This window comes from Sapajus apella, unplaced genomic scaffold, assembly GCF_009761245.1.
Source record: "Sapajus apella isolate SASKATOON/1434 unplaced genomic scaffold, GSC_monkey_1.0 scaffold14, whole genome shotgun sequence".
NCBI classification, from domain to species: Eukaryota; Metazoa; Chordata; class Mammalia; order Primates; family Cebidae; genus Sapajus; species Sapajus apella.
Window position 1 is genome coordinate 19,487,480 of NW_022436954.1, and position 16,156 is coordinate 19,503,635.

Genomic DNA, 16,156 nt, shown 5'->3' on the forward strand with positions numbered 1-16,156 from the left:
TAAAAGCATTTGTTCCTGGTAATAAGAGCAAGGTAGCTCAGCTGTAACAAAAAGAGGTATAAGACTTAGAAAAAACAAATGAAAGACTGAACCCCAGCTGAACCACACAATATTTATGTGCCCTTAGGCAAATCACTAATCTCTCTAAACAACACATTTTCACCTGGGGCAGAGCTCCAGAGCAGATGAAATTTGGTCAGGGTGGGTGGGAATCTTATTTTTATTTTTGTTTAAAGCAGAGATATACATGTAGTATATAATCAGATACAGAGTGTATTTGTGGTATTAAAATTTCATGAGAGTTAGATTAGGGGAAATCTCTAAAAAGTCTTCTCGGGGGGTAATAGTGAACAAAAGGCTGAATAAACTATTCTAAGCTTCATTTCCTCAAGTGTATGTAAATGAGTCAGCACCATCCACCTTAAAGGATTATTACCATATAACTACCATCAGCCCTATTATCTGTGGCTCCACATTTATGGATTCAACCAACAGTGAATCAAAAATATTGGGGGAGAAAAGAGACAAATCAAAAATATTGGGGGAAAAAAATTCCACAAAATTCCAAAAAGCAAAACTTGAGTTTACCAGTGTGTCTAATACTACATTAAATCTGCACAAGTGAAGTGATGTGTAGGCATTGCTTTAGGTATTATAAGTAATCCAGAGATGATTTAAAGTATACAGAAGAATGTACATAAGCTATTTGCAAATACTAAAGAATTTTATATAAGGAACTTGAGCATCTGCAGAGGTCCTGGAGCCTACACCCATAGATATTGAGGGATAACTGTATATCTAAATATAGAAAGAGAATAAAAGAAATAACAAGAAAAATAACCAAAACTGTACGTTGTTAATATAGAACTAAAAACAGAGATTCACATGCATAAATTAATGTCATCTAATGATATTAATCATTATCTTATGTAATCATAAGACAATTTTTTCACTAGTCATTTTACCATCTAACATCCAAAGAGACGATGTAAAATCATAAAGTAAAATAATAAATACAAGAATCTATAAATGTGGCAAAAATACAAACCTAAGATGCCGATTTCAAGACCAGCCAAGCCTGTTTCAATTTTATCATAAATGTCTTCTGATGCAAAGTCAACAGCAATGGTTCTTGTCTCCACTTTGAATTTTTCTTCTAGGGAAAGAGAAAACACAAATGGGGAGAGATAGGGAAAATTAATACATGGCAATGAGAACTAAAGCATTTGATAGAATTATCCTTTCAGATCTTTCCTCCCACCCAATTTGATATAAAAGTTAGACCAGGATAATTTTAAGCAATCATGAGCCACCTAAGAGATGATATAGAGGCAACACATTAGTTCTGCAATAAAAATTCCAATGTCATCACAGACAGCTGGCTGAACGCTCCTTAATCAGCTCTTTTGTAAATCAATAATGAGAACTACTTTTAGACCCGTAGGTACAAATAATACAACATAATTCATATCATAAAGTTATATACTTTTTTTCTTTTTTGAGGTGGACTCTCACTCTCTCACCCAGGCTGGAGTGCAGTATCATATTCTTGGCTCACTACAACCTCTGCCTCCTGGGTTCAAGTGATTCTCCTGCCTCAGCCTCCTAAGCAGCTGGGATTACAGGCGCACACCACCACGCCTGGCTAATTTTTCTATTTTTAGTAGAGATGGGGTTTTACCATGTTGGTCAGGCTGCCCTCAAACTCCTGACCTTGTGATCCACCCACCTTGGCCTCCCAAAATGCTGGGATTACAGGCGTGAGCCACTGTACCTGGCCAAAGTTATATACTCTTTAAATATTAATTGTAAATTGCTGCTTTGAAACTTCAGGAAGAAGTCTTTGTGTTGTAAAATATTTTAAAGTGTGATATATTAAAACAAAAAGTCTATCTGATCACAGTGGAAATAAATGAATGTGGTCTTATTATAATTTGGGAGCTTAGTTAATAGTTAACAGTCACTACATTTTAAAATCCACACAAAATGCGCAGTAATAAAGCCATAAAGTGACACAAGAAAGACCTCAGTGTTCTACTTTGCACAAGTCTCCAAACAGTGCTGATGAAAATAACGGCTTCAGAAATGAGACCCTGGAGAAACAAATCTCATCTGAATTAATGCAGAATATTTACTTTTGCCTTCACTAGTCCGCCCCTGTAAAGACAGCACAGGCTTTGAGGTCACACAGACATGAGCACCAATTTCATTTCCACACATATTTGCAAAATGTGTGACTTTAAGCAAGTCACACATCCTCTTTGAGTCTCAGCCTCCTCTGGTGAAAATGAAAGTAACTCTACCCAACTGATGATGTAAGGCTCACATGATACCTATGGTATGCAGACAGCATTCTATAAAGGTTAGTCTCTCTCTCTCTCCTCAACCATCTCCATTCGGTTTACTAGTCCAGTGAACTAGAAATGTTCATTCTTTAGAACTTGCTGAGAATTCAAAAGAATTCATTTTAAAATCCTGCTTCCAAAAATAAATCTTTCTTCAGTCAAAGTCAATGTCAGCTCATCACAGAGCATGCAGGATTAATCCTCGTAGGAAGTATCTGTTCCTGACCTAACAGGATTTCTGTCTAAAGCTAAAGAGCTGGTTCATGAGAGATCTGATTGTGAGTTAGACTCAATGAAAAGTACTGACCTAGGTAGAAATCCATGAATAAACTGAAGAGAAGAATTGACCCAGAAAATACCTTATTTGGTATTAACGGTATATTACTTTTCTAATATAAATGAGTTATATGTGTGTTCATGTAATGGGAAGTCAGACACAGAGCTGTGATTTCACAATAGCGAGTCCAACATGTCTACTATAAACGTTTCACAGAATTTACCACCAGTAAATAAAGAACGCTGACTTTGTTATAGCCACAGATTCACAAGGGGAAAAAAAAGCCCCAAACAAAAGGTTAAAAATACCTTTTATTAAAATTAAAAACTTCATTCAAGAATAACATAAGGTAAATTTATCTATTTATTTTGAAAAGCAAAGTATTTTTCCACACTAGTACTATGTATTGACATTGAGGAAATTTTCTATCAGTAAGAGCCACCTCACAACTCCTGAACCAAATTCACTCTTCAGTAACTCACAGGATTTGCTGAATGTACATACTCACATTGTAGAGTTTTGTTTAGATATGTTGCTAAAAAGATTCAATGACACTTTCACAAAGAACGTTATTTAGTAACAAACCAAAGCGAGCTCTTCTTTGTATTCATATTAGGATAGGCAAAATGGCTTCTGCTACAAGTTTTTCAGGTTAATTAAAATTTCTGAACTTGTTCCTAGGTTTCCAAGAATCATGTTCTAATAGAGTGAACACTGCCTTTTTTTACAAAAACAATTTTTCTTCATTGCCTCTATTGTGAGCTTTTCTTTTTTTTTTTTTTTAAGAGATGGGGTCTCAAGCCTGGGCTCAAGCATTCTTGGTACTGGGCCTACAGGCACACCTCATTGTTCCCAGCTTTTTCTTTTTCACATAGGTCAGACCATCATACCCACCTCTTCACAAACCTCCAGAGATTTCCATCTCACTTAGAGTAAGAGTCAAAGGCTTTGGCAACAGTCTAATAAACAGCGTGAGTTTGTTAGGCTGAATTCACCTCCATCTACTCTCCCCATTGCTCCTCAGTTCTAGCCATAGGAGACCCTAGCAGGTGTTTAAAGACAGAATGTTGTCCATGTACACTCAGGACTTACACTTACAGTTTCCTATGTTTGGAATGCTCTTCCACAACCCTTGTCTCTGTTGGGCCCTTGAGCAAATGTTACCTTCTCAGAGAAGCCTGCCTTGCCCACCCTTTATTAAATGCAACCACCCTCCCCTGGCACTCCTCATGCCCTTCCCTGCTTTATTTTATTCCATTGTCCTTGCTGCCTGCTAATATACTATGTAGTGTATTTTAATAACATACATGCTTGTCTATATGTCCTGACTCGAATTAAGCTTCAAAAAGACAAGGACTTGGTTCGGTTTTGTTCAGTTGCTCAACAATGGCACAAATGATTTGGGATCTTCCCACCCTTCTCTCTTTTCCCTTAGGCTGGCTCCTTTTCTGAAGGGCCATTGCCATTCCATGCATCGCATGTAGGTAACAGTGCTTGGAGGCAGAAATCGTATGTCTCTGTGATATGTTCCTTTTATACAGAGAACGATTCCCCCAGAAGAATCCAGCAGATTCCCACTATGTTTCCTTTCCAAGGACTATGGTACATGCATGTTCTTGACCAGGGGCATGGGTGGGCTTTCAGAATTCCATGAACTGCCTCCACCTCCACCATCAAGTTCTGTGAATCAAAAATACCTGTGCATATATAAGAATAGGACAGGAACTGTCTCTTTCTGGGCCAAGGCAATTGAATAAGAATTATAATGGAGGTTCTAGAAGGCAAAGGTGGGAGGTAGCTGGCCTATGCTAAAAAGGAAAAGCCGAGAATGATGGTGTGTACCTGTAGTCCCAGCTACTCAGGAGGCTTGGGCTCGGAACCTGGAAACCAGCCTGGAAGTAAATCTAGGCATTTCCCCCTTCCCATATCCTATTACGCTGCATGAGACCCTGCCAACAGAAGGCAAGACAAATGAGCAAGAATCCTCTAACTTTAAACATCAGCACAGGGTGAATTAAGCACTCAGAACAGAAGCAGATACCAGATACTTATAACACAGCCCTCATTTCCACCTTCACACCTCCCCAACCTGTTTTTTCATAAAACCACCAGTCTACAACTCAGCAACAGCCCACTGCCAGGGAAGAATAAGCATTTACCAAAGCCTTTGGAGTAATACTTTTTCTGGGACTCTGATCCTTGCCCCATTACAAAGATCTAAGAAATGACACAGCCTCTATCTCTTTTCCAGAGTAGGAGTTGAAATAAGTTAAAATCAATGTCCTACAAGTGTGTAGGATAAAGATACGCAAACAATTGGATTTGGAGGTTGCAATGAACATGATATGAACCACCCAATTCCCACTTCAAGGAAACTCATGTTGCCCTAACTGTGAGAGTATCACCAGCAGACAGCTTTTGGGTGTCAGCCTCAACTGCAGAGTTGCCCTGTCCAAGATCACGTTCTTTCCAGAGCATCCTCATCCAATGGCTGATCCAGGTGAAGGTTTAAAGTGATTAAACAGCTTATACCTACAAGATTCTGATTCCAGAAGTACAGTCTGTTTATGATATTATTTTTCTGTTCTTTCACAATGCCCTCATTTTAGTTATTCGAGCTCTAAAATGGGTTTTGATGCTTCTAGGAGTGCAAGTCTACGTCACTGTTCTTTGTCTTAAAAAATTTATTACTTATCCTCACCTGTTTCATCTCAGTTTTTATTGGGATTACATTAAACATTTCAATTAAATTTATGAATGACAATGTGGCATTACCTCTGGGTTCTCCATTTATTCAAATGTTTTGTTTAAATGTCTCACAGTAAAATCTTGTGGTTGCAAATTCTTAAAGAATTCCATGATGAGAAGAGTATACACCATCATAAACAGATACTCAATGCTATTGATGTCTATTGACAAGTCATTCAGTATTTGAAATTGGATGAGCTGGCATCCCACTATTTACATTTGTGGCTCCATATAGCCATGACCCATCCCAACTTTATATCCCAGATGGTCTTGGCCCCACTGCCTCTCAGCCTAGTGGCTAAGACCAAACACCAAGAAGAAAAAAACTCTGGTCTGAACTGCTCAAGGCAATCCACTAACTAGAAATTGAGGCAGAAATGCAACTCTGGTATAAAAAGTGGGGAATATGAAGCTAAGCTGCACTGATACTATTCATTCCCTTTCTATCTACTGTTCCACTGAAAACCAGATAACTACAACTGTAGAAAAACAGAGAGCAAACATTATGTATAACTATAGTGCTATAGAGTAATGAATCTCCTCATTGGCCTCAAGCCATTCCATCACCTGCAAAAGCATATGCCCCACTCCTCCAGTCACACTGCTGTTTAAGACACAGAGTATCCAGAATTCATTCAAGGTCAAGGCTGGAATTGACAGAAAAGGAACTGAACCCACAGATAGTCTCAAGATGCTGCTAAAAACACTTCTTAATATCAAAACTGACACATTTTTAGGTACAAGCCAAGAAAGGTGATAAATATATTCAGAATGGCCTTATATTTATTGTACTTCCAGCGCAGCCATCATTATTTTCATTTTGCTTAACAAATTGGCATCTCCTTTTAAATTTCTCTTTCTCTAAGAATAGTTTTATAGATTTTAGAAGGACTTTCCTCAAGTTTTTCCCCTAGGTGGCTTGGGATGTTAACTCTGGGAATGTTCGAAAAGAAGTCTAATCTATACTACGTAAACTTGTGTGTTATTTGTGTTTTTTTCTACTAATAAAACCAAAATATTTATGTTGCTTCTCCTTTTTCCCTACATCTGCTCCAAATAAACAGCCTGCTTTCCCCTGTAAGTTTCAAGTACTATCCATTATGAAAGTCCTGCCACATTCACCCTTCCCCACTTTTTCCATATTATAACATTCTTTTAAGATTCAAGTCATATTACCCCATCCATGGACATATTTTTCACTATTTCAATTTCCTCCCAGGTAAAGCTATTTCTACTCTCTGCTGTGCTCCTAGAGACCTTCTATATAACCCTACCAGGCACTTAATACATTAAGCAAAGAGTCTCTGTTCCTTAAACAGGGACTTTGTATCTTTGTCATCTTTGTATTCCCTGAAGCTAGCACCGTGTCTGGCATAAAGCAGAGGTCATTCTGCTCAATGTTTGTTAAATAAGTAAATAAAGCTAGGCCAACACAGCTGATTTATTAAAATCATCTTCTCAATACTTCTTCAATTCCTCCCTATAGAAATCACATTTCTTACACACTGTAAGAGATGTCTGTATAAGACATAACATTATTCATCTTAAAATGTAAGCTAGGGTGGGGTGTGGTGGTGCACACCTGTAGTCCCACCTACTCTGGAGGCTGAAGGGAGAGGATCACTTGAGCCCTGCAGTTTGAGACCAGCCAGGACAACACAGCAAGACTCCAGCTCTCAAAAAAAAAAGAAAGAAAGAAAAGAAAAGTTGAGAGACAATTCAGTTCCTCCATCTGTCATACATGGGTCTGAACTAGCATTCTCATATAAATTCAAACATTTTAGAGTTAGAAGAAACCTTAGAAACCATCCCATCTCATGAATAAGTACTCCAGGAGCTTGGCTCTGGGGCACATATATGAAGGCTGAGGATATTTTAGTCACGCACCAATCTCCCTTATTCCAGTCTTGGAAAAGATAATGAGTTGGGGAGAGGAGACTCTTATAGAAATAGCACTATATTCAGTGCGTACCAATTTTAGCTACTTAAAGCTAAATTCACAAAATACAGTTTGTAACCATAAAAATGTCTTGCATGCTTTTTAAAAAACCTCTCCATTTTCATATAAAATTATGTTTTACAGTATTTAGAGATTTAAAAGATGCAAGACAAGTCTTTTGTACTTTCTCAATTTTAACGGGAAAAGAAAAAACAAAGTCCCCCAACCAGTTTCTCTCCAATTCCCTCCTTTTCCTGCCTTCTTTCCCCACTACTCCCAGGCCTTACCATATCTGTTACATCCCTATCCCTTGGGGTGAGACATCCCCCAACAAAGAAAGCCTGCCTTATATGGCTTTGGAGAAGGTGATTGTGTCCTAGAAGGGAATAATTGATCTGACTCTGTTTTTAAGGCCCATTTAATTACAATTATCAGAGATGCTACACAAATAATGGTCCATTTCCTTTTTTATGTTGCCCTTGGAAAAATATTCATGACAATTTTAATCTCACATGAAGAGACCCACTTTCAGTCAAGCCAAAAAATTAATCACAGCTCATCAGGATTCTGTCTCAAACCAAACATTTCTTTATTTTAAGCCAAGGTTATTATATTTTATTCATTATAACCTCTTTAACTAGAACAACCACCTGCAATAAATAAAAACCTTATGCTGCACGAATCTGTTCTAGTGATAGGATGTGAATGGGTTCCATCCTTTTGAAATCTCAAAGTTCTACACTTGGTTCAGGCTTTGTAGACTCTCAGACAAACCACTCTTGAAGACATTTTCATATAACGATGTTCATTTTCTTCACTTGGTAAGCAAAAGATCAATAGAAGCACTTGAATTCTATTTTTTGAGAGGAGAAAAAGGCAAAATATTCTTCTTTTTTTTTTTGAGACACAGTCTCACTCTGTCACCCAGGCTGGAGTGCAGTGGCGTGATCTCAGCTCACTGCAACTTCTGTCTCCCAGGTTCAAGCAATTCTCCTGCCTCAGTCTCCCAAGTAGCTAGGATTACAGGCACCCACCACCATGCCAAGCTAAGTTTTGTATTTTTAGTAGAGCCAGGGTTTTGTCATGTTGGCCAGGCTGGTCTCGAACTCCTGACCTGAGGTGATCCGCCCACCCTGGCCTCCCAAAGTGCTGAGATTAGAGGCATGAGCTACTGTTCCCAACCCAAAATATTATTCTTAACATTGCTACACTTAAGATTCCAAGATGCTACTGCTAGCAATACGAATGCAGAGTCCACTGGAAGAGCCTAGGATGCCGTTAGAAGCCCTGCACTTGAGTGCCAACTCAACTGGTTGTTGGCCGAAGGCCCTTCACTCAAGTCTTTGAACTTTCAAGAATACCACTTCTTAGCCTATAAAACCACAAAAAATAATACCTACCCTACACAGTTCTTTTTTGTTGTTTTTTTAGATGTAGTTTCGCTCTTGTTGCCCAGGCTGGAGTGCAATGGTGTGACCTCAGCTCACTGTGGCCTCCGCTTCCGAGTTCAAGAGATTCCCCTGCCTCAGCCTCCCAAGTAGTTGGGAGATTACAGGCACCCACTACCACGCCCAGCTAATTTTTTTGTATTTTTAGCAGAGACAGGGTTTCACCATGTTGACCAGGCTGGTCTTGAACTCCTGATCTCAGGTAATCTGCCTGCCTTGGCCTCCCAAAGTGCTGGGATTACAGGGCAGGCCACTGCACCCGGCCCATAATAATTCCTAAGTTTTAAATTGCAAGCTATTCTGATTAACATGATGAAATCTTGCACTGTCCTGCTCTGAATGTGAATTATACCTTTGCCCAGCATATCCATGCTGTACATGCCACCCACTCTTTCGTCTCTTAGTAGCTCTCTTGGTTATCAGATTAAAAAAAAAAAAAAGAGCCTATATAGGTATATAGGGTTCAGACTATCCACAATTGCAAGCATTTACTGGGGATCTTGTGGAATATCCCTGCAGACATGGGGGAACTCCAGTATCTGCCAGTGTCTACAAAGGTGGCTGCTTGACAAATAGTTGTTTTTTCCTTAATTGCAAAGGGTTCTGTAGGTATAATCTGTATTATTAACTCTTACCCCCTTGCATCAGCTGCATATTCTTTTTAAAGCCAACATGAACATCTGGCTCTACTTTACAAATGGATTCATTTATTACCATATCATCTGTGGAATCGATGGTTATGATGTACTATTTTTAGCCTTGCCTTTAGCGTCCAAGTATTTCCTTGACTCAATTTGCTTGTAATTAACCTTTAAATTATTGTATGTTATCTCTTCCAAGATGTACATTTTAATTCACTTTCATCTCTGAAATCAAGGTGTTTTATGATTGATGGCAAGTCAGTTTAATTGGTGAATTCTTTTTCTTAGTGTTATAAGCTGCATCGTTGCTTCATGATCAATGGTATCTCAGATTTGATGAAAGCCTGGGAATCTTGCTGACAGTCACCCTTCTCTCTCTTCTTTTGGGGGGGGGGCAGAGGGTGGTGGGACAGTGTCTCAGTCTGTCACCCAGGCTAGAGTGCAGTGGCACAGTCATGGCTCACTGCAGCTTGGACCTTCTGGGTTCAAGAGATCCTCCCATCTTAGCCTCCCATGTAGGTGGGACCACAGGTGATGCCACCATGCCCATCTAATTTTGGGGATTTTGTCATATTGCCCAGGTTGGTCTCAAACTCCTGGGCTCAAGTGATCTGCCTGCTTTGAGCTCCCAAAGTGCTGGGATTACAGGTGTGAAACCACCACTCCTGGCCCACCCTTCCCTTAATGTCACTAAATGACGTAGGTCAGCTTTCGAATGCAAAATTCTCAGTACTCTAGGGCTCATAACATTATAACACCACTGCTAGCCAAAGAGACAAAAGATTTCCCATTCTAAACCAAGGCCCATGTGCTCATTCATTTATTCATTTATTCAGAAGCACAGGCAACTGCAGCCTGGCACAGCATCTCCCTAAACTGTAAGCTCTATGAGGGCAGTATCTGTGTCTGTTTTTTGCTCTTTACTACTGTATATTCAAAGCCCAACAGTACCTGGTACTTTATAGGAGCTCAATAAATGTTTTGATTGAATAAATTCAAGAAACACATACTAGGTAGTATTCATGTGTCAGGTTTCACCCTGAGGATAATAACAAATACCTTCAAATAAGTTATATTTTGATGAAGGAGATATGTGTAAACCCAAATGCTGCTCTAATAAATATAAACAAAGCATCAAAAGGAAAGCAACTCGTGCTTGCAGAGCGCTATTTTACATAGTAGATAACATTTGTCTGGAGCTTTTGGTGAAGAGTAGGAAACGGCCCTGCAAAGAAAAGGCAAATGTAGGCAAAACCAGAAAGTGGAGAAAACACAGCATGTTTTAGGAATCCCTGTAGATGGCATATGTGATGCACAGGGAGAAGTGGAAAGAAAATTTGTAGAAGAGAGCTGGTGGAGGTTGTATGATCCAAGATAACAAATAGGACTGGTTACTTAATTTGTGGGACCCAGTGTAAAATAAAAATGTGGGGTCCCATGTTCAAAAGTTATTAAGAATTTCAAGATGGCAAGAGCAGAGCACTAAACCAAATATGGACCCTTGTAAGTGTGGGGCCCCATGCAAATGCACAGGTCACAGGGCTATGGAATCGGCCCTATAACAAGTTTATATTTCCTCCTGTGTGTTATAATTACTTAGCAGAGGTTATTAAACTGGGAAGTTACAAGATCACACTTCTTTTTTTTGAGGAAGGAAATGACAGTGGCAGAGTAGAGGATACACAGCTTGTTATAAAAAGCGGCAGGTGGCAGGCAGAGAACAAAGCATCTGCTTCATTAGTCCCGTGAGAGAGGAGGGTCCCATGGAGAGAGAGACAGCAGTGGGAAGAGGAAGGCAGGCTGGGCTGGGAGGGACTTCTGAGTGACAGCCCGCAGGACTGTACAACTGAGCAGACAAACAGCTCTAAGAAGAGAGAGAACACAATGGTTTTATACCTTTGCTTTAGAAATCTGGTTAATGAAACGTCATATTTTACAGCTAAAACAGTCTTTCTAGTTCTGCATACAAGGCAATGTTCCTGTGATTATGTCTCAGCATTTTTTAAATCATATGAAATGTTTCTCTCTGCTATTTTTTAGTAAAACGAGTCTTTTCTTGAGGTAAGTTACTTCTCTCTTTGCTAGCTTGAAAAATGAAATGACTACCAAGAGGATTTGGGCCAGAGCTGACCAATTTTCCACGCAGGATAACCGTGACCTACAAATCAAGTTAGAAAGCAAAAAAAGATATTTTTGTAGCCCACCATACTATTTCTCCCTTCTTTCAAACACAAAGATAGCTAAAATTAATTAGAAGTCAAATATCACACAGTACCTTTATTCTAAAAATGCTGATTGAGCTAATTTTTAAAAAAGTAATCTCTTTTTATTTTAACCTGTCACTTTGTTCTTACGAGATTCCACTCTGGTTTTGTAAAATCTCGCCACAGGAAAAAAGTACTCTTTTCAAGGTCTGGGTCTCCGACTTTGGTAGTTAGAAAAAAGAAGCTTAATAGTTGATTTTATTTCTTTTTTTAAAAAATGGGAACTTTGGGGCAGAAAAATCACCATGAAATTTAAAATTGCTACTGAGATGAGTATTTATTATTTTTTTAATTATTATAATTTTTTTCCAAGATGGAGTCATGCTCTGTCTCCCAGGCTGGAGTGCAGTGGTGTGATCCCAACTCACTGCAACCTCTGCCTTCTGGGTTCAAGCAATTCTCCTCCCTCCACCTCCCAAGTAGCTGGGACTACAGGCATGTGCCATCACACCCAGCTAATTTTTGTATTTTAGTAGAGATGGGGTTTCACCATGTTGGCCAGGTTGCTCTTGAACTCCTGACCGCAGGTGATCCACCTGCCTCAGCTTCCCAAAGTGCTGGGATTATAGCCGTGAGCCACCGCAACTGGCCAAGTATTTACTTTATTGCCATTTACACTTAGATCAATATAGTTAAACAATATTTTGTCAAAAGTGGAATAATCTTTCTGTTTACAGAAAACACCCCTTTCTTTATTTATCAAAAGAGCATAGTTTTTACATATAAATACAAAATAAAAGCAAAGGCAGTTGATACACAGTCTCGTTCTCCAATACCTTCAAAACAAAGAATAAGAATTTGACGTCCAGGCAAGGTGGCTCACACCTGTAATCCCTGCACTTTGAGAGGCAGCGATGGGCGGATCATCTAGGTTGGTAGCTCATGACCAGCCTGGCCAACATGCTGAAACCCTGTGTCTACTAAAAATACAAAAATTAGCATGGCGTGGTGGCACACACCTGTAATCCCAGCTACTCTGGAGGCTGAGGCATGAGAATCACTTGAACCCAGGAGGCAGAAATTGCAGTGAGGGCCAAGATTGCCACCACATTCCAGCCTGGGTGACAGAGCAAGACTCTGTCTCAAAAAACAAACAAAAAACAAAGAACTTGACACAAGTCATTTTCACCCTAGAACACCCTAAAAGACACAGAGTTACCATATAAAATGTGCAGAGATATAGCTAATATTCTACCAACAAAACAGGAGTAATGATTATTACAGTTATCGATTTCTGAGCATCGACTATACGCTAAGAATGCTGCCAGATAACATTATCTAATCTGTACAAGAACTTACTGGTACATATATCGCTGACGTTACAAATAAGTATTCTCACAAATACCAGTTTTCAGCAATTGAAAGGTCATGTTGTTTTTTAAATTTTGAAATAATCTCAAACCAGGAAAGCTGCATATACTCTACCAGTAAACTTTTTCCCCTGAATCATTTTAGATTAAATTGCTAATGTGAAGCCCAGCACCCAAAAATATTTTGATGTAGTAGTTCTCAAAATCTCATCCACAATCCCTTCCTGAGAGTCAAAAATACTGACATTCTCGGCTTTCTTCGCTATATTGACAAAAGCCATGGTGGGTAAAAACTGCTAAAGCCTAAACAAGAATCAAAGCAGTGGCACCTGGCTGTATTGGAAGTCGCTGTATTCTTCACATACTTGTAGTGAAAAAGAAAAAAGTCAGTTTCATTTAAGAATATCCCTTGATGATGCAGTGAAAATCATTAATTTTATTAAATCTCTATTTGAGTACACATCTTTTTAAAGTTCTGTGTGACAAAATGGAAAGTATGCATGAAGCACTTTTTCTGTGTCCCTAATACAATAGCTGTCTTGAGGAAAAGCGTTTGTGTGATTGAGTCGTGAGCTGAATTAGCCCCTTTTTTCACGCAACACCACTTTATATGAAAGAACAACTGACAGAAAAACGACACTTATTTGAATTTGGCAGACATATTCTCAAAAATGAATGAGGTGAGTTTGTTACTTCAAGAAAAACAAGCAACAGTATTTGTTGTCCATGAAAAGATCTGAGTTTTTAAATGAAAAATAAGAGTTTTGGAAAACTTGTATCCACCCCCATAAGCTTAAGAGAAAAAACTTTTCTGATAAGACTGGGGGTGATATTAACAATTGTGATTATCTTTGGTACTGTGTCAACATTTGGAAGAGCTGCAAAATTCAGGAGCCAATATTTTCCAAGTGACCGATGCATAAAGTTACAAAGTCATGATGAATAAAAGACCTATTCAGACTGTGAGGTGGAACAATGAATTTTAATATTTTAATGCCACTGAGTATAAAAAATTGATATAATTTCAGATTCTATATTACAACTAACTTTTAAGAAACCTTCACTTAGAATGTTTTGATGTACCAAAACAATATCCACAATCATCCAAAGAAGCTATTAAAATAGCTTTCTCTTCTCCAACTACACATCCATGTAAAGCCAGAGTTTCTTCAAATTCAACCAAAACAACAAATTGCAGCAGACTGAATGCAGTGGATATGCAAATCTGTTTTATTACGCTAGATATTAAAGAGATTTTGTAAATATAAAACAATGTGGCTGTTCTCACTAAATTTTTTTTGTTTCACAATATCTATTTTCTCTCAAAATGTATAGTGTTAATATGTAAATGGTTTATTGTTATTTTTAAAAGAGTTACATATTTATTTTTAGGTTCCACAGTTTCAGTTTATAATGTAATAAACATTGATAATGGTATCCTATGTAACCAAAAGCTCTTTGGAGTCTTCAATATTTAAGAGTATAAAAGGGCTCTGAGACTAAAATCCTGCCTTAGTAGTTACTACAGTCTCCTAAATGATACAACCATTGAAATCAAGAAATCAACATTGATGAATAATTACTACCTTCTAATCCTCAGAGCCTGTCAATTTTTACTAGTTGTCCCAACAATATCCTTTACAGCAAAAGGATCCAAGTCAGAATCACCCAATGCATTGAGCTACCATTCCGGTTAGCCTCCTTCAATCTGGAACAGTTTTTCGACCTTGACCTTGATATCCTTGACACATTGAAGATTACAGGCCAATTACTTTGTAGAATGTCCCTCTACATTCTTATGTGTGTGTGTTTTCTCATGATTAGATTCAGGATATGCACTTCTGGCCAGGACATCACAGAAGTGATGCTGTGTTTCTCACTGCATCCCATCAGGTGGCACATCATTTTGATTTCTCCCAGTATGATGATAACTTTTGTCTCTTATTAAGGTAGTATCTGCCAGTTTCCTCCACTATAAAGTTACTATTTTTGCCTTTTTAATTTGCAAGTTTTTTGTATCCTGTGGAAAGCTACTTTAAGACTACATTAAATCCCATTCCTTATAAAAATTTCATTTCATTCACTTACTTATCATTATCACAATGGGCTCATGGTTTCCTTTTTTTTTTTTTTTTTTTTTTTTTTTGAGATGGAGTTTCTGTCACCCAGGCTGGAGTGCAGTGGCGCAATCTCAGCTCACTACAACTTCCACCTCCCAGGTTAAAGTGATTCTCCTGACTCAGCCTCCTGAGTAGCTGAAACTACAGGCACGTGCCACCACACCCAGCTAATTTTTGTACTTTTAGCAGAGACAGGGTTTCACTATCTTGGCCAGGCTGGTCTTGAACTCCTGACTTCAGGTGATCCTCCCACCTTGGGCTCCCAAAGTGCTTGAATTACAGATGTGAGCCACAGCACCTGGCCATGGTTTCCTATTTCATTCAACAGGTTATAATTTGTTTCTATCATTTTAATTTTAATGTTCAATTTGTCCAGGTTTGGTTAGAGAGCATCCCTTCAAGCTGGTGAGTGGGAATCCCTTCAAGTATCTTTGACATATATGTTGCATAATACAGGCTGATTAAATGCTATAATTTAAGCCTTGATTTGAGGAGAGATAGCTTTATTTGTGGGCCTTCACTTGGTGGAAAAAGGGTGTAAATAAATATTTGAGCTTTGTAGGGATAAAGCAGGTTCTTAGTTATTAATACTTACTGAGTTTCATGCTAATGATATATATATAGGCAACTCTATACTATTCCTAAAGCATTCCCAGAAAGTGTATCAAACATATATTGAGAAGTAGATCCCGTGTGTCCACAGAAACAATTTTATAATTAGAATTTGTTGTTAAATCAATCATTTAATAACAAATAGCATACATACATATAACACCGTTAATCTCTGGAATAATTTAAAATAGTAAAATTATGTTCTCAAATACTGATTGTCTTAAGGATCCAATAACTATGAAGTATATACAGAGCTTATAAAAATGTGACTATCAGCTGGGCATCGTGGCTCATGCCTGTAATCCTAGCACTTTGGGAGGCCAAGATGGGTGGATCACCTGAGGTCAGGAGTTCAAAACCAGCCTGGCCACCATGGTGAAACCCCATCTTTAAAAAAAAGAAGAAAGAAAAAAGGGAGGGGAGGGGAGGGGAGGGGAGGGGAGGGGAGGGGA

General features: G+C 38.5%; 1 protein-coding gene across 4 annotated transcripts in view; it reads right to left on the reverse strand.

The window, feature by feature from the left end:
• Positions 1-16,156, reverse strand: part of HSD17B12 (hydroxysteroid 17-beta dehydrogenase 12) — a 164,056-nt gene that overhangs the window by 58,107 nt on the left and 89,793 nt on the right. For all 4 annotated transcript variants that reach the window (XM_032283544.1, XM_032283546.1, XM_032283545.1 and 1 more), the window contains one exon: positions 1,049-1,156. In XM_032283544.1, coding sequence (XP_032139435.1) covers positions 1,049-1,156 — 108 coding nt within the window. The remainder of the gene's footprint in view (positions 1-1,048; positions 1,157-16,156) is intronic.